Source organism: Poecile atricapillus, chromosome 1, assembly GCF_030490865.1.
Source record: "Poecile atricapillus isolate bPoeAtr1 chromosome 1, bPoeAtr1.hap1, whole genome shotgun sequence".
Lineage (NCBI taxonomy): Eukaryota > Metazoa > Chordata > Aves > Passeriformes > Paridae > Poecile > Poecile atricapillus.
In genome coordinates, this window is record NC_081249.1 from 141,870,006 (window position 1) to 141,893,928 (window position 23,923).

Genomic DNA, 23,923 nt, shown 5'->3' on the forward strand with positions numbered 1-23,923 from the left:
GTGAGGAAAGCATTGTGCTGTTGCTTTGGCTGCAGTGTGCTGCATGGGCTACGTGGAGCTTCACTGTGGTGGTGATCTGGCCGTCTTGTTCAGGAAATTCTCTTTACGCTTTGCTGTGATGTGGTGCATGGGCTGCAGGAATTCTTTTGTGACGGCGCTCTGGCTGTGGTGTGATGCAGTTTCTCCCAGAGAAGCAGAGCCAGCCCTCACTCTCACTCTTGTTTTGTTTTTTGGTGTAATGTCTAGCTTTATTTGCAGCTCCTTCAGCAGACAGCAGCTGCTTCATCTGGGAACCTGAACACACTGAGCAGCCTCCACCCAATGGGAGGTGAGTTTACCTCTATGAGAAGAGAATTTCAGTGCCATACAAAAGAGAACAAGGGTAAACAAAGTAGCCAAAAGGCTTGTAGGCATTTTAATCTTGAAAATTTGAAATAAGTTGTCCTGAGTTTGCCTACTCCTTTGAAATTAATTCTCTGCTACAAGTGTGGTTGATCCTTCTTAATCTTAGTTGACTATTGTCCCCAAGGTAAGTGCTGGTATTCCCCCCAACCTCTGGCATTTAAAATTTCCTTCCTTTATGAGTAGCAGAAAGAATGTTCTCTGTATTTGTTTTCATCCAAACAGCTGCATATATGAAGAAATGTGTTGTGAAATAGGCACTCACTAATGCACATGTTTTCAGTGATTCTGGGTTCTTAGTTCCCATTTTCAATGCATCTAGCATTTAAGCTGGAAATATACTGTTGTTAGGAAAGTGAACTAGTGCTCCATTCAGATTCTTTTATTCATTCATTTGAATTACAGTTAATTATGCTATTACTGTTAGGGAAAATCAGCCTCACAGATATGAGCCAAATTGCTGTGGACTACTAGTCAGAACATTCATTGAGTATAGCAGTCCTGGGGCTGTAAATTGGTTGTCCCTTTTGTCTTCACCCAGTTGGGAATAATAAAACACATGTTAGCAACTCCATTCCCCACATTCTCTAAATTTTTTTGCCAGCAGAAAAATCTATAGTTTTGATTTTAATACTAAAGACTTTTAATTTTTCAAATTGCCTCCTGGAGTTTTTCAGTAGTTGCCGATATCACGTGCCCTTTCTATGCACAAGTTTGTCCAAAAGTGTCTTTGTAGATCTGATTTGTGTTGGCTGGTGCACCCATCAGTAACAATTACAAGCATTTGTAAAGTGTTATATCTTCATTTGTAAGAATTTGGTTTATACTGGAAGATGATTCCAAATTCAGTTTCCTACATTGACTTCTTTCATGTTAGACCTCTTCAGAGCTCTTAGATCTAAGGCTCTTGGAAAAAGCAATTATTTTTAAAAACAGTTTCACTAATATCCTGTGTGGAGCTGATCTGTAATGGATTTTGTTATGCACGTGATCCTGACCTTTCCCCCTTCTTGTGTCTTCTTAAAAACAGGATGTAATGAAGAAAGTACGGCAGTAAGGACTGGGGCAGAGGGAAAGGGGTAACTAGCTGAGATTGAGAAGTTTTCAGGGTAATTCTGTCTTCACTATTAAAAAAAAAAACAAAAAAAAAACCCAAAAAACCCCAAACAAACAAAAAAAAAGCCAACAACAACAAAAAAAACTTAAAATTTGAGAAACCGGACATCTAAACAGTATGTTGTGTGGTTATTCCAAATCTGTCATTCTCTACCAAAAAAGTTGTCGTTTTAAGGTCTTGATATCTCAGCTGATCTCGGTTCTTGAAATTCATAGAAAGAAAAATTAAGTAGGTAATTAGATCCCAAACTATATCAGACTTTGTAGATGGAATTTAATCTTGACGCTGTTTGAAAGCAGATGGGAAAACAGTGTGATGACAAGAGGACAGGTGCAGTGTGCACATGACAAACTGCTTCAGTAAGGAACAAGCTGCTCCGTTCTTCATTAGCTCCAACACTTGCACTTTTAACCCTCTGTAGCGCAATAAAAGCAAAATAGAAAACTTTTTGATTTTAACTTCGTGCTTTTATGTTACAATGGAATCTTGAGATTCTAGATAAAGGCAGAATCCAGTTGTTTTGGAAACTATATTTGCCAAAGAAGACAGATCCTGCCGTGAACAGAAAACAATTGAAAAAGAGTTTAAAAAAACAAACAAACTGTACTAAAAGTATTAGAAGTACTTTAGAAAATAATTAGTTTATACTGCGTTGTCACATTCTTATGTTGTCTGTTTACATGCTTAAATTACCAAACTGAGGTTTTAATTATTTGAGACGTGTGCTTTGCTCACAAAATACTTTTTGGGATACTTACTAGGTATCCAAAAGATGAGATAACACCTCTGCCTAGGACGTTCTGATGTTTTTAAATTAAAGGGGATTAATTAAGTTTTGTTCTTAATTACGTTGGGAATTAATATTAGGGATTGTCTGAAGTCATATGAAGAGAGGAGGAATTGTTAAAATAGTCAAAGGTAGAGACAAAAAAATGGAAAATAAGGGAAAAATGAAGGGAGGCACAATTGGAAGAATGGAGCTAGTCTACCAAAGTATGGTTAAAACACAGAATTCTGGAGGAGATCCATTTTAGTGGATCCTCTGGCAGAAAAAGAGAGTAAAATACAGTCAGTTCTGACCAAATGGTTTCATTCAAAAACGGTGGTTCAAAATGAAGGTGAGTCAGATGAATAAATTGACCAGTAAAATTCATAAACCCAGGGGTCCCTTCGTCCTCCTGCAGTATTCTTTGCTCCCTATGCACAACATGCCTGAGGTTTCCTGTTTTCCTTGCCAATGTGTTTGACCAGCCTACACATACATTGGCTGATCCTGTAGTCACAAGTTGCCACTTAACAATTGTCTCACAATTGACTGTTGCTTCTTGGCTGCCAGGGGACCAAGCAAAACATGCTGATGCTCAGCTGATGGTGTTGAAGCCGTGACTTTGTGGTCTCTGTGGTGTGAGGCCTTCATTAAAGAATTTTGCAGTAACTGCTGTCCCCATACAAAGAGTGTGGAGGGACATGAGAGTGGGAGAAGTTATTGGCCTGATGTCTAGGCAAGTTCTCTAGCTTGCAAATGAGCTCTCAGACCCTGACTTAACTTCTACCTATGCTTTTGTTAACTGGAGAGAACACTTCTTGTGTCCTTTGGGGCCTCCATCGGGTGTATATGAATGACCACCTGGCCTTTCCTGGAATCACATCTATCTGGGCAAAGAAAAAGATTTTCAATTATAACAAGAAATTGCAATATAAAAATGATCAGTAACTAGTATCAAACCTGTTGCATTTAAGCTGCTTCCCATTTGTCCCTTGTGATGAGCTTGCTGCTTGTGTTACACTTGGATGACGGTGGCTCTGACAGGAGAAACTCGGCATTCTTCCCTGTGTTGCAGGACTGAATGCGATGCAGTTACAGAACCTGGCAGCGTTGGCAGCTGCAGCCAGTGCAGCTCAGAACACACCAAGTGGCACCGCTGCACTCACCTCCTCCAGCAGCCCCCTGAGTGTGCTCACCAGCTCAGGTAAGAGACTGCCCATGTTACCCTGGAAGTCCTTCCAGGATCGATGTCACCTGTTTTGTCTATCTCTTTTTGTCACTTTCATGTTGATCTTTAATGGAAAAACAGTTTACCAGTAGATTCACTGGCCTCTGTTTACAGTAAATATCTTTGCCACCAGCAAAGGCTTTTTTACCTGCTGTGTCTCTTCCTCCAAATGGTCAGATTAATTTAGAGTAAAAAGAATTTTTGAGGTCATCATGAAGCAGAAAGGTAGGTGACCTCCTTCCAGTCATGTTACTACAATCTCATCACATATTTGGTTTATCTGACATTTTAGGGAGGCATTGTGGTAAATACACTCTGTTCCTCTCAATATGGAAACACAAAATACCTTTAGCATGAGGTAATGCATTCTGTGCACTAGAACAGTACAGTTTGTATTCCATTGATGAAGACAAGGATATTATAACTTCCTCATAAAAGTAGAATAAACAGACACCTAGCACTTCTACTGGAAAGTAGTTGTCTAGAATTTAGTGTATGAGTTTCACATAAAAATCACTGTCTTCCTTTTGCATGGCTTTTTTGTGTTTTGTTTTGGGTTGGGTTTTTTAACTTTAGGTTATGTACATTAACCAGAGATACTAGAATGTCCAAGTAGCATTCTTTTGCTGCCTTATTGTTAAATGTGATCATTAAATGCAACAAGCAAAAAACTAAAAATAAATTCAGTTGTGCTTATGGCAGACATACTAAGTTTTTGTCAGAAACGAGGATCAGTATTCTACTCAGTTATTTCTATCTTATTTTGAGTTATTACTAAATCCTGGCATGAGAAGAGAGACCCTGTATTTTCAGGGTGTCAAGTTTTCCAGCATCTCAGGCTTCTGTCCTACAGAGTTGATATCCTCACCTGTGACTGTGAGAGACCAAAGGGAGTTGGGGAGGATTAAATTTCCACAGGTAGATTTTGAACTGTGTAGGTGGACCAAGGAGCCGGGCTAAGAGATTATAAAGAGATTACAAGGAAAAGCTGTTTAGAAAACCTTCTGTCACATGATTGGGAGTTAAACCATGGGTGCTTTGCACAGTTTTCTACTTAAAGACATTCCCAAGAAAGAATTAGTCCAAAGAGTGTTCTGTTGCAGGACATTTTGTACATAAAAACTTTGTGGTCTGCAATCCTTAAAAGAGTGAAATTTTTAAATCTATCTTGACTCACAGCTATGTATTCTATTCTATAATTAAAAAGCAAACAAAAAGCTATGAAGGGTTCAGAGTACAGAAGAGCTGCATTTATAACCCATTAAATCTTCTTCATCATAAAGGAAGCATGAAGGTGAATATATCTGACAGTTTCTCCTATATTTCCTCATTATTTGTCAGGTTACAATTCGTTGTGACTGGCATTTAGAACTAAGATTTCCTTATTGGCTGTCTCATCTGATTACTGCAGCAAATTGGTTCTTTATTTTGTTGAGGTGGAGGAGGGCTGGCAGGTTGTGAAGTTCCAATGTCAGATGTACTAGAAAAGGCAGAAACAGCCCCTTCTCAGAAGTGTGGAAGGACAAGGGCAATGGACACAAGTTGCAGCCGAAAAAATTCTGATTAGATCAAAAAATAAAATTAATGGTAAGAATGATCAAGCTCAGGAGCAAGGTGCCAGAGGGGCTGTGAAATATCCCTCATTTCAGAGACTGAGAATGCAATTAGAAAGGACATTTTTAAATTCAGAGGTTAGATCACTTCTGAGCAGAGCATTAGACAGGATGATTCACAGAGGGCCCTTTCAAATTAAGTTACGCTACTATTGAGTGGTTCTTTGGAATTGGCTTCTCCTGTATGAATTTGGCTGTTCCACAGAAGTATGCAGGTTCCTTTCTCCTTGATGAGAGACATATTTCAGGACTCTGTTCCATTTTTTATCATGCTGGTGGAGGGGCTAGGGGGTGGGAAGCAGCCCATTTTCCAGCACTTTCTGTGTTGAATTCAAATAACCTTCTGATCGTCAGTAATATCAATAAATGGTTGTGTGTCAGCAAGTCAGTTATCATGATGGATCCTTTGTATTAATATCCTATACAGATTTCTCAATTAACTCTTCACAGGCTTGTAACATGAAGCTGGCACTATTGTATTGCTCTTTAAACCTAATTTCAAGTAAAATTTTAAAAAGCTTTGTTCAAAAGAAAAAATTTTGGAGGGCATGTTGTCTATAAGTAGTCAGACATCAAATTCTGAAACAGTTCTAGTGCATTTTGTTAGAGGTATAAATATGCTTCACCTTTTAAAACTACACTCAAACTGGGATCAGGGGAAGCCTCAATGTGTACAGACGTTTTCAATCCCATGATACTTCCTGTAATTATACAGCTTTTTAACTCTTTAGTCTTCAAGCAAACTTGAAATTCTGTTTTGATTAATAGTCATATGTGCATTCACTCTGTATGTATTCACATAGAAGGCTGTTGGGCTCCACACAGAAAACTTCTATCCCTCCTGAGCCACACCCAGACCTTGAAGAAACTCAGCATATAGCAGTTCAGTACCATGTGTCAGTAAGTGCCTGCCTTGACTGAGGGACATATGGCAGCATCTACTGTGATAACCTCTTAAACCTAACTGCAGATGAGATGACTAACTCCTTGACTTCTCTCCATCTGTCATCCAAATGTTCACCTGATGCTTATTTGGACATCTCTGCTCAAATTGCATAATTGGTGGAAAAATCCAGACAGTCCTGCATAGTTGCCTTCTTGGTTTACTTTCATCTGCACTGATATCATTTGTATCTGGGGGACTTGGAAGCCTACAAAGTGCAGTCCATGGACTATGGATGGGTTACATGTCGGAATGGTGGAACTCAAAGGCATTATGTATTGTTGTTGTGCAGCCTTCCTATCCATTTCAGACAATTTTCTTCCGATAGTTCCAAGCACTCTTGTGTATTTTGATCTAGAATGGGGTGAGGTAAAACCTTCAGCCATGCTGAAGATCAGCTCTTGGAACAGTTTGCTGGTGTTATGTAGTCATTGCTGCAGAGACCATGGCCATAAATAAACTGCTAGCTTCAAGTATCTCAGGATAGGAATGACTTGTCTGCCATCTCTTTGACTTGAGCACCAGTAAGAATTATCTGCTTCAGAGCAAAATAGAATGGTTGCAAACACTGTGAGGTATATTTCCATTTCTCTTCCTTCTAAAGGCAACCTCAAAGGTCCAGCAAAGCTTAGATGATTTTTCTGGTCTTGATGTATCTTTGGCAAAATTGTTTTCAGAGATAGCAAGGTATTTCTGGGTTTAGTGGAACTAAATCAGGTATAGTTCAGTCAGATTCACTGCCTGAATTTAACTTTCCTTCAGGTCATTGTTGGATGATATGTGACTGAATTAGGACAGATTTACTGTTCTCTCAGTTTACTTACCTCCACAAGTTGTTACTTGATGTCGTTGTCCAAGTTTCATTATGTTTCTAATAATGTATTTTAGTATCTTTCTACAAAGTCATTCTTTATTACATATTCAGATTTTCTGAAAACCTTCTTAAGTATTTTCAGCTACTTCCCTTAGAGTTAGCCTTTTTGACTAGATTTAACTCAGTAGATAGATCTAAGAAAACATAGTAGCAAGAAAAAAATCCCAACAGCCCACTACAAGCTGCACAGAAACAATATTAAGAATTAGGGATAGAGAACATGTATAAAACAATATTGATTTTCCATCCCCATTGCTTTGTTCTCTTTTGTGATCTAAAATATAACACAAGAAAAACAAAAGAACAGAAATGATGACTAGAACAGTGAACTCCTTCCCTATTAGAAATAACGTGAAAAATAGAAGACTGACATGCGAGAAGGATATGATTACAGCCTGCAAATACATTAGTGTTGTGATGAAGATGAATAGGGAAAAAACAGTCATTAGACATTTCAAGAAGAGAATTGCAAGATATCAAGTCGTCACATGATAATTTAAAAATAAAACCAGATTTTTCTTAGCATAGTGCATGATTAAATCCCAGAAGTTGTGCCTTAGAACATAGTAGAGTCCAACAATTTGGTTTTCACATTGTGCTGAAATTAATGAATGAAAATGGTAACTTTATTACAAGGACACTGCCTTTGGCTGAAAAAATCCTAGATTCATAGATGGCTCTGTTGGTATATAGGCTATACACAGGAAGCATTCCTTTGTAATTTGTATTTCTGCTCTACTGTTACCTATTTGCCTTTTGTCATCATCAGAAATGGGATGCTGTCTTCAATTCCTACATACATAGGATAAAGAAAATACAGACAAGTCTTCAGTTTTCTTGGTATTTTCAGTGCTAAAGGATTTCTTGTTTTTGCCTAAAGAAATTTCTGATAAAGGCAGCTAAACTAAAATAACTATGTGATTTTTATAGTGGTTTAACTTTATTTATTTAAAATTACAGCCTCTTAAAGTAGGGAAGGTATCCATTTTCTCTCTCACTTTGTTCTCTAGCCCTTTTTTCTCCTTAGCTGCTGCTTTTTTATTTGGGGTAGGTTTGGAAAGGTTTTTAAATGGTGTTCTCATCTGTCAAATTCAGTGTCTTTTTGAATATAAAGATCAGCAATGAAATGCTGGAGAAACAAGTGATACTCTAAAATCAAGGTAACTGTATGGTTTCTGAACTCTGGCTTTTATCCAGCCAGCTCTGCTAATTTTTCTACCAGCTTGAGGGTTATACTGTAATTTGTTCTTTGTGTTTTTCCAGCATTTAACATGCTACTGATAGTAAGACAGAAAATGTCTCCTTTTCGTCAGAGTAAGCATCTTAAAATAGTTTCGGACATTGTCTTTCAATTTTTGATTTATTAGGAGAGTTTGTCTTCATATGTACTAGAAGAGGTTTCTCATTCCATCTGTTATTACAAAAAGTGGTCTGAAGTGCAGCTTTTTGGTTCTCATGCAGATTTGGTGAGGTACAACTACTTTCATTAGGAGGTTGTTAGTCTATATTCCATTTAAATAGTTCCAATATCCCACCCCTGCAGAGACTTTGTGCCACAAACATAAAGTGGTAAATACGTAGAGCATGTGAAACTTCTTGAAAGTTGCTATAAGTTTTAAAGGATGTATACAGTATAAGTGAGAATCACAAAAACATTAGAAAAAATGAAAATGCCTCAAATTCAGTTCTTCTCTTACCTCCTTGGTTGAACTGATAAATTTCTCTTGCAAGCAGACTACAAGATGTCTCTACAATGTCAGTCTTCAGTATCTTTTAATTTTTAGCAGCCATAAATATTTTCTAGTGCATCTTGTGCAGTAAATATGAACTTCTTGGTTAATAGCAATACACATAGATTTTCTTCTGGAGTAGTGCACAAATCTGTTAGAAAAACCACTGCTTTATAATCATTAAAATACTATGCATTTCTTACTTTATCATGTCCATAAGTCTTTGTAGATGACCTCAGTGTGGACTTCTTTTTCTTTTAATATACCTTTTAACATATAACAGCTTGGAAAACTTTTTTTTTTTTTTTTTTTTTTTTTAATGGTTTTTGATGTTGACTTCTGTAGAACTAACTCTACCTGGTGTAGAATTTGGTGAGCCATGTAAGCTGTTACTGTCCTAGGTACTATATTGGTTGACTTCTTTTACTGAGTCAGTGTAGTTGGAGATGTTGCTGGAATAGAGGACAGACTATTTTTCATGTGCATTTCAAGACTTTTCTCAGTCCTAGCCCCAGCTGTGGCAGCAGGATTTTTAATAGAAAATTATTTAATGTGTCAAAATAATCTGGGCATGTGGTGTTCCTGTTCTGGCAGTATGGAAAAACCGTATGTTCAGCCTTCTTTAATGTCCCTGGTATCTATGTTGCAGGTCTTTTTCACCTTGAGTGATGTTTCAAGGATATGTGTTAATACATAGCAAGTGACTCTTACTTTAGGCAGCAGGAAACAGGGCATTGCTGCTGGTTACCTTATGTTGAGATATAGAGTTCAGCCAACATTTGTGTAATGTCTCAATCTTACATGTCTTATAATTACTGACGTTATTATTGCTACAAAGAGTAGATGTTATGATGAAGTAGAAATTCTAAAAAAATGTAGGAATGGCTCAGAATGTATAAGCAGTATGATCAAGTTGTGTGGGTTTGCTTTTTTTTACATAAAGTATCCTGTGTTGCCTGAATCTGTTCCTTACTAGTTTTTTCTACTGGAATAACTAAATGAAGAAGTTGAATTATCATGAATTAAAAATATGAGTTGAAGTTTAATTGTTTTATTTTAATAGCAGGTTCCTCACCTAGTTCCAGTAGCAGCTCCTCTGTTAATCCAATGGCTTCTCTTGGAGCACTGCAGACACTGGCAGGTGCTACAGCTGGCCTCAACGTTAGCTCTTTAGCAGGTAAGTTATGTGTAGTGGTGGCTTGGAGGAATAGCTGATTATCATTCCTCAGCCTGTCTCTGGGGTGATTTTTTTCTGCTTCCTGCTTTTTGTAATCGTGCAGAGCATTTGAAAGGTTATTGGTCTGGCTTGGTGGAAGCATTCAGTCATCTTTTATTTCCTCTTTCTTATACAGGAATGGCAGCCTTAAATGGAGGACTTGGCAGTGGTGGTCTCTCAAATGGGACAGGTAGCACAATGGAAGCCCTCACACAGGCTTATTCTGGAATCCAGCAATATGCTGCTGCTGCACTGCCCACACTCTATAACCAGAGTCTCTTAACACAGCAGAGTATTGGTGCAGCAGGAAGTCAAAAAGAAGGTAGGCAGAAAGTTGTAGAAACTACTTGAGAGGGGTTTTCAAAAGGGCAAGCTCAGCCCTTGCACCTACCTTACCTGCAGATTTTTTATTTGGTGTCATTTTTTAGAATCTAGGAGTTACTGAAGATAAAAAAGGTCTTTGGGATCTTTCTACTAAGGGCTGCCCAAAGTAATTTTTATACAGGATGTTTCTCATGGGGTTTGTTTAGTCTTAAGTGCTTCCTTAATCATACTCCTGCATGTTCTCAGAGGAAGGAGAATATGAGTCTATAGCCTGATACATGCAACTGTCACAGAATCAGATGTGCTTTTGTTAATGTTGTTTTCTGGGTCCTTCACCTCTTCCATATGCCAGTCTTATGCCAGTCTTTTCACTCTTCATATTCAGGTTAAATTTAATATGTAGTGTAAAGTAATGTAGAATGTAGGAATAAGTTTTCAGCAGAATGTATCATGTTTAGAAGAGAATCTCAGATGACAAGCAATGTGATTATTTGTATTTTGTTTGGAAATTTACTTAGTTGCTTTGGGACCACAAGTTTTGCATAGCCAATTTTTGTTCAGTCAACATGTACTACTCAAACTTACTGTTCAGCTGTCATTACAGCAAATATCTGTGAACCAGATTTGGCACAATGTGTAAAGTACTAACGAAAGTGGTCAGAAAGAGCTAGAATTATTTGAGTGACCAATCCCAGCAAAGGATCATGCTCATTTATTCTGGAATCAAGTGTTCTGCAGTACTGTAAATAGCAGTTTCATTGTTTTATCTAGAAAATTTGTCTTGAAAATCTGGCTCTTCCACCTTTTTTTGTGCAGTGGGTATGTGGTATCCATGCTTTTTCTGAATTTATTTTCCTACTTGTTTGAAGGTCCAGAGGGAGCCAATCTGTTTATCTACCATCTTCCCCAAGAATTTGGGGATCAAGATCTGCTGCAGATGTTCATGCCATTTGGAAATGTCGTCTCTGCCAAGGTTTTCATTGACAAGCAGACCAATTTAAGCAAGTGTTTTGGTATGTTGGATCTACAGCTTCTTTACAAGGGGAAGCAGTGGGGCAGACATTGATCTCTTATCTGGTGATCAGTGACAGGACCCAAGATAAAAGCCTGAAGCTGAGTCAGGGGAGGTTTAGGTAGGACATTACGAAATGGTTTTTCATCCAGAGGGTGGCTGGGCATTGGAAGAGGCTACCCAGGGAAGTAGTCACAGCACCAGCCTGACAGAGTTCGAGAAGTGTTTGGAAAGTGCTCTCAGATGAACAGTGTGATTCTTAGGGTGTCCTGTGCAGGGACTTCAGTGATCTTTGTGGATCTATTCCAACTCAGGGTATTTTAAATCATTATCTATAAAAAGGTGGTTTTTATAGTAATCTCTTTTTCAGTATATTGTCTAGTCTAGCTATTAAGTAAGTAGGGAATCTCTGCATATTCCTAAAAGATAAACCAAACATTTCCAGTAATAAACTGTATTTTCCTGATTTTCAATATGACTTTCTGCTTTTCACAATTTTGTGCCCTATTATAGTGTTCTGGCCCTGGGTAATTCTTCCTGAGATTAGCTCAGTTGGTTAGAGCACAGTGCTAATAATGCCAAAGTTTTGGGTTCAGTCCCCTTATGGGCCATTCACTTAGGAGTTGGATTCCTTGATCCTTGTGGATCCCTTCTAACTCAGAATGTTCTGTGATTATTATTTGTTTGCAGACTGTAATCCTGAGATAGTTCTTCCTCTTGCCTCTTCCTGTCTTTTCAAGAATTTCAATAACAATTTGTATATATTACTTAGTACATTATGATTATGAATTATTTCTATTAAGACCTTTATAAATAACTATTGTGGGTACCATAGTGTATTTTTGTAGTGCCATAAGCTCTTGTGACTGTTTTGATAGATGGAGATTTCTTGTGATGGAATAGGAGAGGTGAGGCTATGGTTTTGATAGCTTTGTGTCTACATAAAATCCTGAGCTTTTTCCTATTTGAGCCAAAAGAAGTGGACAATCTGATGCTTTGTGAGAACACAGAAATATGCTGATCATTCAGCTGTAACACCTACATCTTATGGACTCATAGCCATTGACTTGAATGGGAGTTACTCTCACTCCAGACATTGAGTGGAGTTATTTAAAGTAGGCTCCTTCAAAACACTGGAGAAGTTTATTTTCAGGATAATCTTTTCCAGGAATGATATGCAACCTCCCATCTGAGAGCAGCCTAAACACAGTAATGGTACTAGTGCTACCCTTCCTTGGCTGCTCTTTCACTCCAAACAAAACTGCTGCCATAATGTCATGAGGGTGATTTCAGTCTTATATCTTTAATGAGCTTTTGCATCTGGATGAATGTTTTCCAGGTTTGGTTTTCTCCCAGGTATGAATTCTTATAAATAGCAGTACTTATTTTGCTGATAGACTAGAAAACGTTAATTTTCTGAGCTGCGTATATCTTCTGGCTAAAGTTCCATATGTCAGAAAGCAATGCTTTGTTTGAGAGCCTTTAGAAGTTATTATGAGGAGTCTGAAACAGTTGTGAGCTTCTGAAAATGGCACTTCACGCAAAGCCTCTCTGACCTCTTGAGCTCCTGCATTTCCAGTTGTGAGTAGCCGTTGTGGGCAGCTCTGGCATGGGGTGTAACTGTTGTTTTCTTCTCCTCAGGTTTTGTAAGTTACGACAATCCTGTCTCTGCGCAGGCTGCCATTCAGTCAATGAACGGCTTCCAGATCGGCATGAAGCGGCTGAAAGTACAGCTCAAGCGCTCCAAGAACGACAGCAAGCCATACTGAGCACCCCTCCCCTCCGGGACTGGAGTGAGAAGGATCTTCTGGTAAGTTGGAGAGGAGCGCACTTAGTGATTCGAAGCCCTAAGGCTGTGTTTTTACAGTCCTGGAAGCTGATCCATGCGTTCTATCTGGCACATCTTCCCTTGAAGACTCTGCTGCAGCCTCTGCTGAGAATCCCGCTTCGGACGGAGGACAAGTTTGTGCTTTTGTTTCCAGTGTTTTACTTTGGAGTTTAGGTGCCATATCGCTGAGGTTTTTTTGTTTAGTTTTGGTTTTGTTTTTTTTCTCCCTTATTTGAAGTTTGCTGTGTTTGTAACCAGTGTGTGTTGAGAAGGACCAATGCCAGCTCCTTGGGGGTGGGGAGAGAAGGTTAAAGGGAGCAGCAGAAACTGACACCACACTGCCTTGGGGTAGAGAGGAGAAGGGAAAGCAGAAATAACACAGAACAGCTGATGAAAACAAAGATGGTCAAGGAGAACAGTCCTGGGTGAGAAAGAACCAACCCCATGTAGCCTTTGTCATACCCCATCCACTCTTTGAAATTTCCTTAACTGTATGCCATGGTGGGGATTTATTAAATCATCTCTAAAGCAGGAGACAGGCTAAAAGGGTGAACACATTAACAAGCCAAAGGAAAACTGCAGTGATTTTTTTTTTCTTTTCTGTATATAAACTACTGTTTATATAGCAGTGTGAATGTACACAGCACTTTATAAAACTATTATATAATGTCTCTGCCCAGAAAATTTTACTCTCTGTCTACAGTGGAATATTAATGAGATGCAGTGAATTTCTCCATGTATAAGAAAAATTAACCTATGTACTTCATCTAGGTTTTGTGGAAAGATAGAGGCAGCTAAGTCTGGATGAATACATCTGTGTCTGGAAACAAGAAACTTTAGATCCCTGGTAACCTGCAGAAATTTTTGACAATTTTTTCTTCTTAACAGTTGATCACTGTCCCCATTTCTGTGGAATAATGTCCTTTATTTGCAGAGATTGCTATGAATTCCTTTTCATAAGCATAATGTAAGTGCTGATTGTTTATTGAAATTATAATTTCCTGTTTTGTTGGGGTTTTTTGTTGTTTTTTTTTAATGAACAAAACTCATGCAGTGACTTGGTCTAGTAAATAGGTGTATCTCTCTACTGCAGTTTTCCTTTAAGGTGGTGTGTACCAGTGCAAAACAGGCTAAACCAGGAGCTGCGGAACCAGAGTATTGAGCCATTCAGTCTTTTAATGCCTTTTGGTACAAGCTGTTATTTTTTATATTGAAGGAAGATTGAACACACCCTTTAACTGAACACACACTTTTTCTGCACACCAGTGAAATTGCTAGTGCATTGCTAAGGGCCTTTGATATTCACTGGTTTTAGGGGGCTCAAAGGACTTTTGACACTCTGGCCTGAGCTGTTTCAAGAAATCAGTGTAGAGTTCCATTTTATAACCACCAAAATCCACCTCTGTCACAAGAGGAAGTTTACAATTTCTGTGTCTGTAACAGAAGTTTGATTTACCTCATAGTATCTCCTTTTCCTTGTTTTCTTTGTATTCCTGGGTTGTAAGGCTGTTTCCCAGGGCTCCAACTAACACTGCAGTCTGGGAGCCAGCTGCTAAATGATGTGTGTGGGTCAGATGTGGGGTCAGGACTTTGTGTTCTGCTCCAGCAGGAGGAGCACTAAACCCATCAAACCTGAGATCTCGGTCAGAATCCCCACTTGTGTGTGGTGATCTGTTGGGAATGTTGGGCATTTCCAGGGACTGGGCCCCCTGGGATCTCAAACCTCAGAATTACAAGGCCTGATATGTAACATCCAAGGGGAGCCCTTTCCAGTTCTTAGATTGAAAATAAAGCAGTGGATGTCAGTCTGTCCATAATGATGGCAGACAGGTAAATCTGTCAGTATTATTTAAATAATTTTGTGGTGGCAAAGTTTCAAAGGCCAGATTGCCAAATTTCCCAGTTATGCTGGCATGTGGTACCCTTCTATGTTAATTATTTGAATCTCTCTAGAGACGTAAACATACACTGAAGTGAACCATGTACACTTGAATTCTGCACCATAGGAAAGATGTGTCCTGGTTTTCTGAGAAAAGAGTGTTGGAGTGTGAAGGCCTCCAGGGTGATGATGGGATTTTTTTTTTATATATATATATATAAATTATATACTTTTCAAAAAAAAGGAAAAAAGAAAAAAAAAACATAAAAAAACGTAGTTGGGAGCAACTGCTCCAAGTGTAACCTGCTGTAACCAAGAATGTTGTTTCTATTTTTATAGAAGTTTTATACCGCTCCGGGGTGGAGAATATTTATTACCTAAATTATTTCACTGGAAAAAAAAGGCCAGGGTTTTGTAGAATCCTGAATGTGATTGTTTTACACACATAATGATGTGCATGATTGACACTACTGATTTTCAGTGGCCTGTTTGCAGCCCAACAACTGCTAAACGAGTAAGATGAATGCTGTGAACCAGTGGAGGGGAGCACTGTGCTCTGGGGTCTCTACAGTCACTCTTACCTTCTTTGCACCCTACCCCACTGTTACTATCCAAGATCTTTGTCCTGTTTTTCTTTTAACCTGATGCTCTGGCCTCTTTACTAGTCATTTCAATTGCCCAAAATTAGATATTTTAGCTTCTTCATCCTATAGTATGTCCTCAATACTGTAACTTACAGATCAAGCTTGGCATTGTTGCAAATAGGTGTGACTCCTATTAACTTCAGGAGATTGTCCAGTTTATACTGTGGCTTAGTTTGATCAGTGACTCCTCCCAGACATAATTACCTTAAGACACCTAACTTGGGCTAGTTCTTGTGCCTTACTGGCGTAACTATAAGTATTGCCAAAAAGAAAAAGAAAATAAATCTATGCAGGTTAAATTTTAAAAGATGTGATCCTCAGATGGTTTGAATCAATGCAGTTCAGCTCTCTGAACGCAGTAGAGCTGCATCAGTTTTCACCAGCTGAAGATGTTGCCCTTTTTGTGTATTTGTTTCAGATTTCCCTTTCTTGGTGTATCAATGTGTATGTTGCCAAAGTTAATAAATGTATCAAGTTTGTGACTTGGGCAGATTTTTTTTCTGATAACAAAACTGAACAGATAAAGTCAACATTTCTGTGTCTGATTTGTGGCTGCCACTGATTGTGGGGATTTAGGCTGCTCTTGCCTTTCAGTCTTAAGCCAGTTTTCTTCCTCAGTTACTGGCAGGAAAGCCTGGGATTCTGGGGACTTGGGGCTTTTAATTTTTAGTTCATATCATGCTCTCATTCAAGTGCAAATCAAATCAGTATAAAATGCTCTTATTTCCTGGATAGTAATATAAGAGTTGGGGGAGTTCAAATAAACTGCAGAAGGTTGGCTAAAGCAGCCACATGGACAAAGTATGCTGTATGCTTAAAACCAAAGAACCTGATTTTCTACAAGAAAACTAAAAGAATTTCTGATTAAATAAAATTCCTTATTTACATGTGCCACCACGAAATACTTAAAATATTTTCAGTTTACAAGGTGGAAATGTTCTACTTTATAGATTTATTCTTTTTCTCAGGAGATATTTGATTTTACTGCAGTAATAAGGTGAAAGAATTATGAACTTTGTCTGATACTGCTTAATGTCGATACTATAGTAAATGAAATAGTTTCTTCAGTCCCCTAGATAATCAACAGTCCAAAACAGGATAGCTCTTTGTAATTTAGCTTTTTTTTTAATACAAAGCTGGCATTATTTAAAAATTCCAGCTCAGAAAAATCTCACTGGCAAGTGCATCTACCAGGAAAAAGCTTTTCACCTGAATACTGAAAGTCACATATTATGGTAATTCTGTCATGCAAACTGAATCTAACTGGACTGCTAATGGCTGTGGATTAGGGAAGAACAACAAAGCAGAATGAAGTTGTTCCTATTTTATTTGGAAATTCCTAAAAACAACCTGGATAAATCAAATTGCAAATGAAGGGTGCCACTATGAACAGGTAAAATGCTTTGGAAACTTCTTGTTGCAGACATTTAAACCTAAAGAGGATTGATATTACTAACATACCTGCCACAAAATATAAAACGTCACTATTGTGAGAATAAAACAAGGACAAACTGGAATAACTTTCTCCAAGTCATCAAGACCTTGTCCAGCATCTCATGGTTCTGTTTTTATAGGCCAGTCTTTCCACAGGTCTTTGATAAAACTCCGTCTTCGCCCTCAACATAGCTGAGTGAAATATTTGAAAAATCCATATCAAGAAAATCCCCAGACAAATCACACAGAGGATTTCAGTGGTGCATGCTAAGATGTCACTTGACTTTGTGCCTCTTGTTTCTTATGCCTCAGTTCATGATGAATTTGCTTTTCTGGTTTAAGAGTGAAATCTTGCATCTATCTTCAAATTATCTAGAGTATTTCTTGAAATATAGAAATAAGTGCAAGAGGTGCATTGTATTCTGTTTGCTGGAGTTGGTTTTTTAAACTCAGTCTAAAGTCCTTTCCCTTTATTGGAAAACATGAAAAGCAAATTAATCTCAGCAGTTCTAATAAGAGGAGTGTTGCTGATTTAGTAGACAATGTGTTTCTCGTTGCTTTGGAATGAGAATGCAACACATGCTATTTTCAAATTATGTTAGATAATGTGCAAATCTCACCTTGTTCTAGTCTGTAACCAGAAGCTTTGAGATGTGCTGAAGATTAAGGCCACAAAAGGAGCTAAAGGGGAGTTGAGGGTGTGGGGAGGCAGGGTAAGAAAACAAGCTGCTTCCTCCCTCTTCTGCCTCCCACTCTCAGCCCAAAATGTTCCTTGTCTCTTGCAGCTCACAAGCTGAAGGGAGGGAACAGAAGTATTTATGTCACTTAATATAAGAATTATTTTTTTATAAACGCTTCAAGAAAATTTCAGGAAACACATTTTTTTCTGCTCATCAAACTGGCAACAGTGACTGTAGAGTGACTTCTCAGAGCCCAGAATCTCCTCCTCATGAAGCCAGGGAGCTGAAGGCTGTTACATAAAAGGTTGGGAATGGAAAATCCCTGTGCAGGTCTAATGATATGACAAGTGCTCAGCTAGGACAAGTCTTAACTTGCAGTCAAGTCTTAAGGAATTTTACTCTCGTGTGGGCTTTTTGTCTTGTATAATCTTTTTTTTTTCCCCCTTTTCCCAGTCACCCACCCCCAGTTACATGGGCTCCTAGGGAATGCGAAGAGACTGTAGCTAAAGGAAAGAACATGGATTTGCTGGGCTGCTACTGCCTATGAACTTCCCATGTTAGAGTGCAACAAAAGTCTCAAATGTCAAACCACCTGTGAATCCCTTGTGTCCTCTGTCTTGTCTCTCATGGTCTCAGTCTCTGTGGGCAAATGTTTGCCCTGGAGTCATATTTTTGGAATTGGTCTCCTGGGGAGGGAGTTCACTCTGTTCTAAACAGAGGTAGTAGACACACTGGGCACAGGGCAAGGTGAATGCATGCTAACCAGTGTTAGCAATGCTCCACAGACTGGGTGCTGAGAGGGAAATCCAGGCCTCTGCTTCCGTTTGGTTTCTGGCAGTTTGATGTTTACTTGGTGTCCTTCATGTACTTCAACTTTTACTTGTCCATCGTTGGCATGTGCTGCCCTTCCCTGTCAACTCCCTTCCCCAGGAGATCTCATTGTACAGTGCCCATTCTTGTTCTCTCTCTCCGTGTTTGGATGTACTGCTCTGTGTAACTCAGTGGGTCTCCCTCTTTCTGGTTTGTTTTTTTTTCTAGATTCCTGCCGTTTGTTCATCGTTGTGCCTAAAGCATGTCGATGTGGCGTTCAAGTACATCGTCCAAATCCTTGTCTCTTCAGCTTCTCTGATGCTTGAACTCTCACCTTTGACCTTGTGTTGACTTTTGATGCTGATGTGTATTTTTATTATGTTTGTTTCTTTTTTTTTTCTTTTTTTTTCTTTATTTTTTTTTTTTTTGTGCTGCCAAAATGGTTTTGCTAGAAAGACTGCTGAAGGGGAATATTTAAACTTGCATTTGAATATAAAAGAATTTCTATTTTTCTAGACCTTCATAAGATAACCACTTGATTTTGTGAATCTGATTCTTTGTAATTTGTCTTCAGAGCAGCCTTGCTAGCATACCTTGTGGAGTATTTGTATTTCTGTGAACATACAGCCAATCACTTTCTAGGCTTAGTTTTTTCTGTGTGCTTAGTTTTAAAAACACAGTTCGAAGAAAAAGTCAGTTATATGGTGTGACTCAATCTTTCAGGAGACTTCCTAGTCACATTTTGCTGATCTGGTTTCTGTGCTTGAGGAGACAGCATGTGTTTTCATGAGTTCAAACTTGTGACTTGAAGTGGCATCAACAGAAAACACTTGAACTATGTTTTACTCCGATTGTAGCTACATTTTTGCCCTAGCATTTACTGATTTTTTTTTTAATTATTTTTATTTTTTCCCCTGCTTCCCTGTGTGATTATCAGTCTGCAGTGAAAATTTGATCAAAGTTGATGTTGTATTTTGTTAAGCTCTGGCATGCTTGATTTTTTTGTAACTACAATCTCCTCAGCAAAATGTGATGTTTTTGTTTTAATCTTTCAAACTAAGATAGTGCCCAGAAATGTTGTGCATGTTTCCTGCTGTTTTCTTCACACCCTCGTATATATCACCTTCACCTCTCTGTTTTCTATAGTTTGTGCAAAAACTGAGCAATTTAATGGGTTTCAAAGGTATCCTTTAAATTGGTGGGTTTGGTATGACAAATATCTGATCAGAAGCCACCTGAGGGCATCTACCTGTGCACTTAGACTGTCTGCCTGACAGAGCACCTGGATCTTGCTCATCTCCAGTGCTGTCAGAAGCTCTGAGGGTGCTTGGTTACACTGTTCCCCTAGTGGAACTTCTGGTGGAAGGGGATAGCTGAGAGCAGGAAGGTGGGGGAACTCACAGTATTTCTGTTTCCAAAGCTATCTGAAGCTAGGGCTCATTTCAAACACTGAGCATTTTGTACAACTCAGGGCACATTTCTGTGAAGTCCAGCCCAAATCTAATACAATACCATCAGTCAGAGTTTGGTGGCAGGATTCTGGAAGGATCTAGGTAAGCTCATGAAATAAAGTGTTTTAAATATCCCAGAGAAAGCATTTGTAACACTGGTCCTACAACTGCTGGCTCTTTTCCCAAACTACAAGCACAATACAACAGCCTCTGAAGCTGTTACCTGAACAGGGTACCATCCCCAGCTGTCTTTTCAAGGGCCTTAGCTGGGGAATCTCTGCGGAGATTTTTTAGTTTTTGTTTAGTTTTTAATTGGGTAATGAGCTGAGCAGTTTTTCTGGCTTGCAGGATGAACTAGAACAGGTTACTGCTCTCTGGGTAGCAGGCTTCCCCTGCCCTACATACCATCTGCACAGGTAGAAACTGGGAAGTAGCTTCTAGATGAAGGCACCTGAAGAGTGTGTGCTGTGATGAAGTTTCAGTCAGAAGCAGCAGCAAGCTAGTGTAGGTATCTTAACAGTTGAAATAATGTGAAATGGAATTCCAGAAGGGTTTTTGCTGAGAAAACAAGTGGCGTTTGATTGGATAGAAATCTTAATTTTGTCCAGTATTTGGGATAATGTAAAGATGCAAAGATTGTTTTCTATCCTCCTAAGTTGGTTGAGGATACTGTATTCTCACTAGGTATCAACCAGATTTGTGTAGACAGTCCTTAATCTGCTTACAAAAAAGAACAATTTGAATATGGTACATGTACCTGGGAGTGAATCGTGAGGCTGAATGAAAAAGGGTAGGGACCCGTTAATTTGGGAAGTAGAGTTGGGGGCTGGCTGCTGTTAGTCCCACAGTCTGAATGCACAGGGCTGTGTGCTGGGGGGCGCTGATACCCTGCAGTGTATGGAGGAACTGCCAGTACGTTTCTGTACGTGTGCATTTGGTTCCGTAAGGAACCTTGGGGGAAGCCTGTGGAAAAATATCTGAAGAAAACCAAAATGCCAAATGTTGGGTGTTTCTTTCCTTTCTTCTTTCCTTTCCTTCCTTTGGTTGTTTTAATTGTTCTGTGGTGGTTTTAATGGATTTGAGACAGTGGAGCAGCAGCTGCCTTTCTGATTTTTGGCTGCTTTTTGTGAATAATTTAAAAAGAAAATTTACATTTTGGAGACAAACCTGTGGGCTTTTTTATTGGTACAAACATTGTATTTAACACTAGGGGTTTTGTACAGTTTTTTGCCTTTTCTACTAGAAAACAATGTAAAGTGATTCACAATGTGATGAGAAAACAAATTGCCACTATGACCAAATGTAGAGTCTGTTCTGCAGTTAACGGGATTTAATCAACTCGAAGTCGTGGTTCAGTCGTAGAAATGCTTTTCTTTACCTTGTTTGAGCTGTTCCTTTTTTTCTTGTTTTGATTTGCAAAACAAAATGTCTTTTTGTGTGAAATTGTGTTGTACTCTGTAGAGAATTACAGATTTTACTTTAATGGTTTAAAAAGCAGAGGAGCGCGTGTTGCTTTTCTGATCTGATCACAGAGTTTGTGTAGTGGATTTAAAAATGAAAAGATTTGTTACAAGTTTGGAACAAGCGAGTATGTGTTAAAGGAATTTTCTTCCTTTTGTGTGTGTGTGGTTTTTTTTCTTTTTGTCCCAAAGGGCAACTTAAAGCTGTTTTAATTGCACAGACACACCGACAACAAGTCATTTTGTATATGCCAAGTGTGGTACCTTCCTTTGTTTATTTGCTATTAAACTGTTTGAGAAGAGTCCTTGTGTGTTGTATTTGTGTCTTAAACTTGAGGTTCTTTTTGGGGTCCAAGTGTGAGAAGATGAAGAGAGAGACGAGAGAACCATTTTACAGTTTCTTAGCTGTGAGACACAAAAATATTCACGGCCCTATACCTCTTGTTCTTGATGCAGAGTATCGCCCTGGATTTTTACTTCTGTGTAGATGAGCTGCTTTGAGTAGAAATGGAAAATATTTTCTGGTTGATATACCTCCATTTTGGGTCATTTGACAGTCACGACCCCTTCAGATACGGAAAAGCTGAGGATCTTGGATAATGCGAATACGTGCAACACTTGGGAGTGAGGAGTAGGCATGTTCAGCCTCACAGAACTGGTGCCATGCAGCCACTTGCCTGTCCATGCACTTGTGCTTCAAGGTATTTCAATACCTTGGGCAGAGCAGCAGCCCTCAGCTCTGCAGGAGCAGCATGAGTTTGTGGTGCTGAGTGGGATTAGAGAGGCACCAGCTGATGCCACTCTCACAAACCCCACACTTGCCACCGCCTCCTTCCAATTCCCAGGAACACAGCCAAGCTTGCTTAATCTAGCCTGGTTCTACAGCATCAAGGTATCTGCAACCCCCAGTGCTCCTGGTCCCAGAAACACTACAAAGGGAAACTGCAAATGGATTTGGATTACTTACTAGTGATAAGCAAAAGCTACCTGCTTTGCTCTTAGAACTAAGGTATCTTTAATGATATCTCGTTTCAGATTAATAAAAAGTATTTGGCATAGCCAAAGCGTAATTCATTTAGAAACCTGCCACAAGTTTGACATGAATATTGCCTCTCTCAGAAGGAAAGTACCACAATGGGCATGATTTTGCTGCATTTCTGAAAGCTCCTAAAATTCCCCATTATTCCTTTCTTCTCTTGTTTTACATCTTGGAGACTTGCAAGCATTTTTAGAACAGCTATATTTCTCCTCTGTGTCCTTTTCCTGTGTTATCTGACATACTCTGTTTCACCCCATCACTTCCTACATGATTGTAAATCTGAGAGCACTTGCAAAGCATCAGGATTCAGTGCTGCATTCCTTGCCCTGAGCACACCAATTGCAGCACAAGGCACAGAGCCACCTGTTACAGACTGTGCTGGGATCCCTGCAGTTTATTTGCAGCTGTTGAGAAGAGAGGCTGGTGAGATTTCAGTTTGGATACAACTTGAGGCCAAGGATGGAGAGAAACAATTGAATCAGAAAAAGAGTTTGTTTAGGCAGAATGGAATATTCCAGCTTGGCAGCAAGTTCACTCACCTTGTCTTACACAATCAAAGCTTTGCCAGCTACATCTTACAGAACTGACACTGGATCCTTCTTGGGTCAGTGGCTTTTTTATTTTTTGAAGGCTTTTTCTTCAATTTAAAAGGCCACCACCAATCAGTACACAATCAAACTCTACCTAAGAGCCAGTGTATTAATCTTTGAAAATAATTGGCATTTTTACATAAGTTGTTATATTTTTCAGCATTTGTAAGAAGTACACAAAGTGGTAGATGAAATCCTGATGCTGAATATTTTAGGAGAAACTATTTTTTCCTCTCACATCCACTTCCACCTTTCAACTACTTGTTTCGACTCCAGTCTTCCTGGCTTTACCTGCCACATTCTGCTCTTCATACGGCCAGGAGTCACTAGGGACATTATGAAGAGCAGTGGGGAGGAGGAGAAGCAGGTCAGTGTGATCACTCTGAAGAATTGTGCATGATGAGCCACACTGCACATATGACAGGTAAGATTCCCTAATTTGATGTTGCCAAGCACCATTCAGGCTCATTTATTTGCACTTCCTGAGGAGAAACTGGATTGTTAACTGCAGAAGCTGTACCTGAATCTTGTATGAATTACAGCTGTCTTGAACCACAGATGGACTGCTTTTTTTCAAGTAGCACAGGCAGTCAGTGTTGATCTTTTATACCTCCTTATTTAGGCAGCTACAGCTGAGCTCAGAGTGGAATGTTCCATATCAGAGCATGTTCCTGATTTTTTTCAAAATGACCAGTTTGAACTTGATGTATTTAGTCCTTATTTTACTAGGTTGTTTTTATCTCAACAGCTGAGCTGCGAATTGATTCCTAAGAAACTACGCACTGTTTCATGGTGCTCAAAAGCAAGGAGATAAAGTGAGGTTAACAGAATGCAGGGCAGATCATCTCCTGTTAGATGGGTTTTGTCAGGCTGCAAGGCACCC

At 39.0% G+C, this 23,923-nt stretch overlaps 1 protein-coding gene across 16 annotated transcripts in view; it reads left to right on the forward strand.

Moving 5' to 3' along the window:
* CELF1 (CUGBP Elav-like family member 1) overlaps positions 1 to 21,716 on the forward strand; it is a 63,063-nt gene extending 41,347 nt beyond the window's left edge. For 7 of the 16 annotated variants that reach the window (XM_058829083.1, XM_058829085.1, XM_058829071.1 and 4 more), the window contains 7 exons: positions 247 to 328; positions 3,361 to 3,489; positions 9,737 to 9,850; positions 10,026 to 10,211; positions 11,083 to 11,226; positions 12,867 to 13,035; positions 18,729 to 21,716. In XM_058829083.1, coding sequence (XP_058685066.1) covers positions 247 to 328; positions 3,361 to 3,489; positions 9,737 to 9,850; positions 10,026 to 10,211; positions 11,083 to 11,226; positions 12,867 to 12,994 — 783 coding nt within the window. In that variant the 3' untranslated portion in view covers positions 12,995 to 13,035; positions 18,729 to 21,716. The remainder of the gene's footprint in view (positions 1 to 246; positions 329 to 3,360; positions 3,490 to 9,736; positions 9,851 to 10,025; positions 10,212 to 11,082; positions 11,227 to 12,866; positions 13,036 to 18,728) is intronic. The other 9 variants (XM_058829073.1, XM_058829075.1, XM_058829080.1 and 6 more) reach the window with 3 other exon arrangements.
* The last annotated feature ends 2,207 nt before the right edge of the window (positions 21,717 to 23,923 follow it).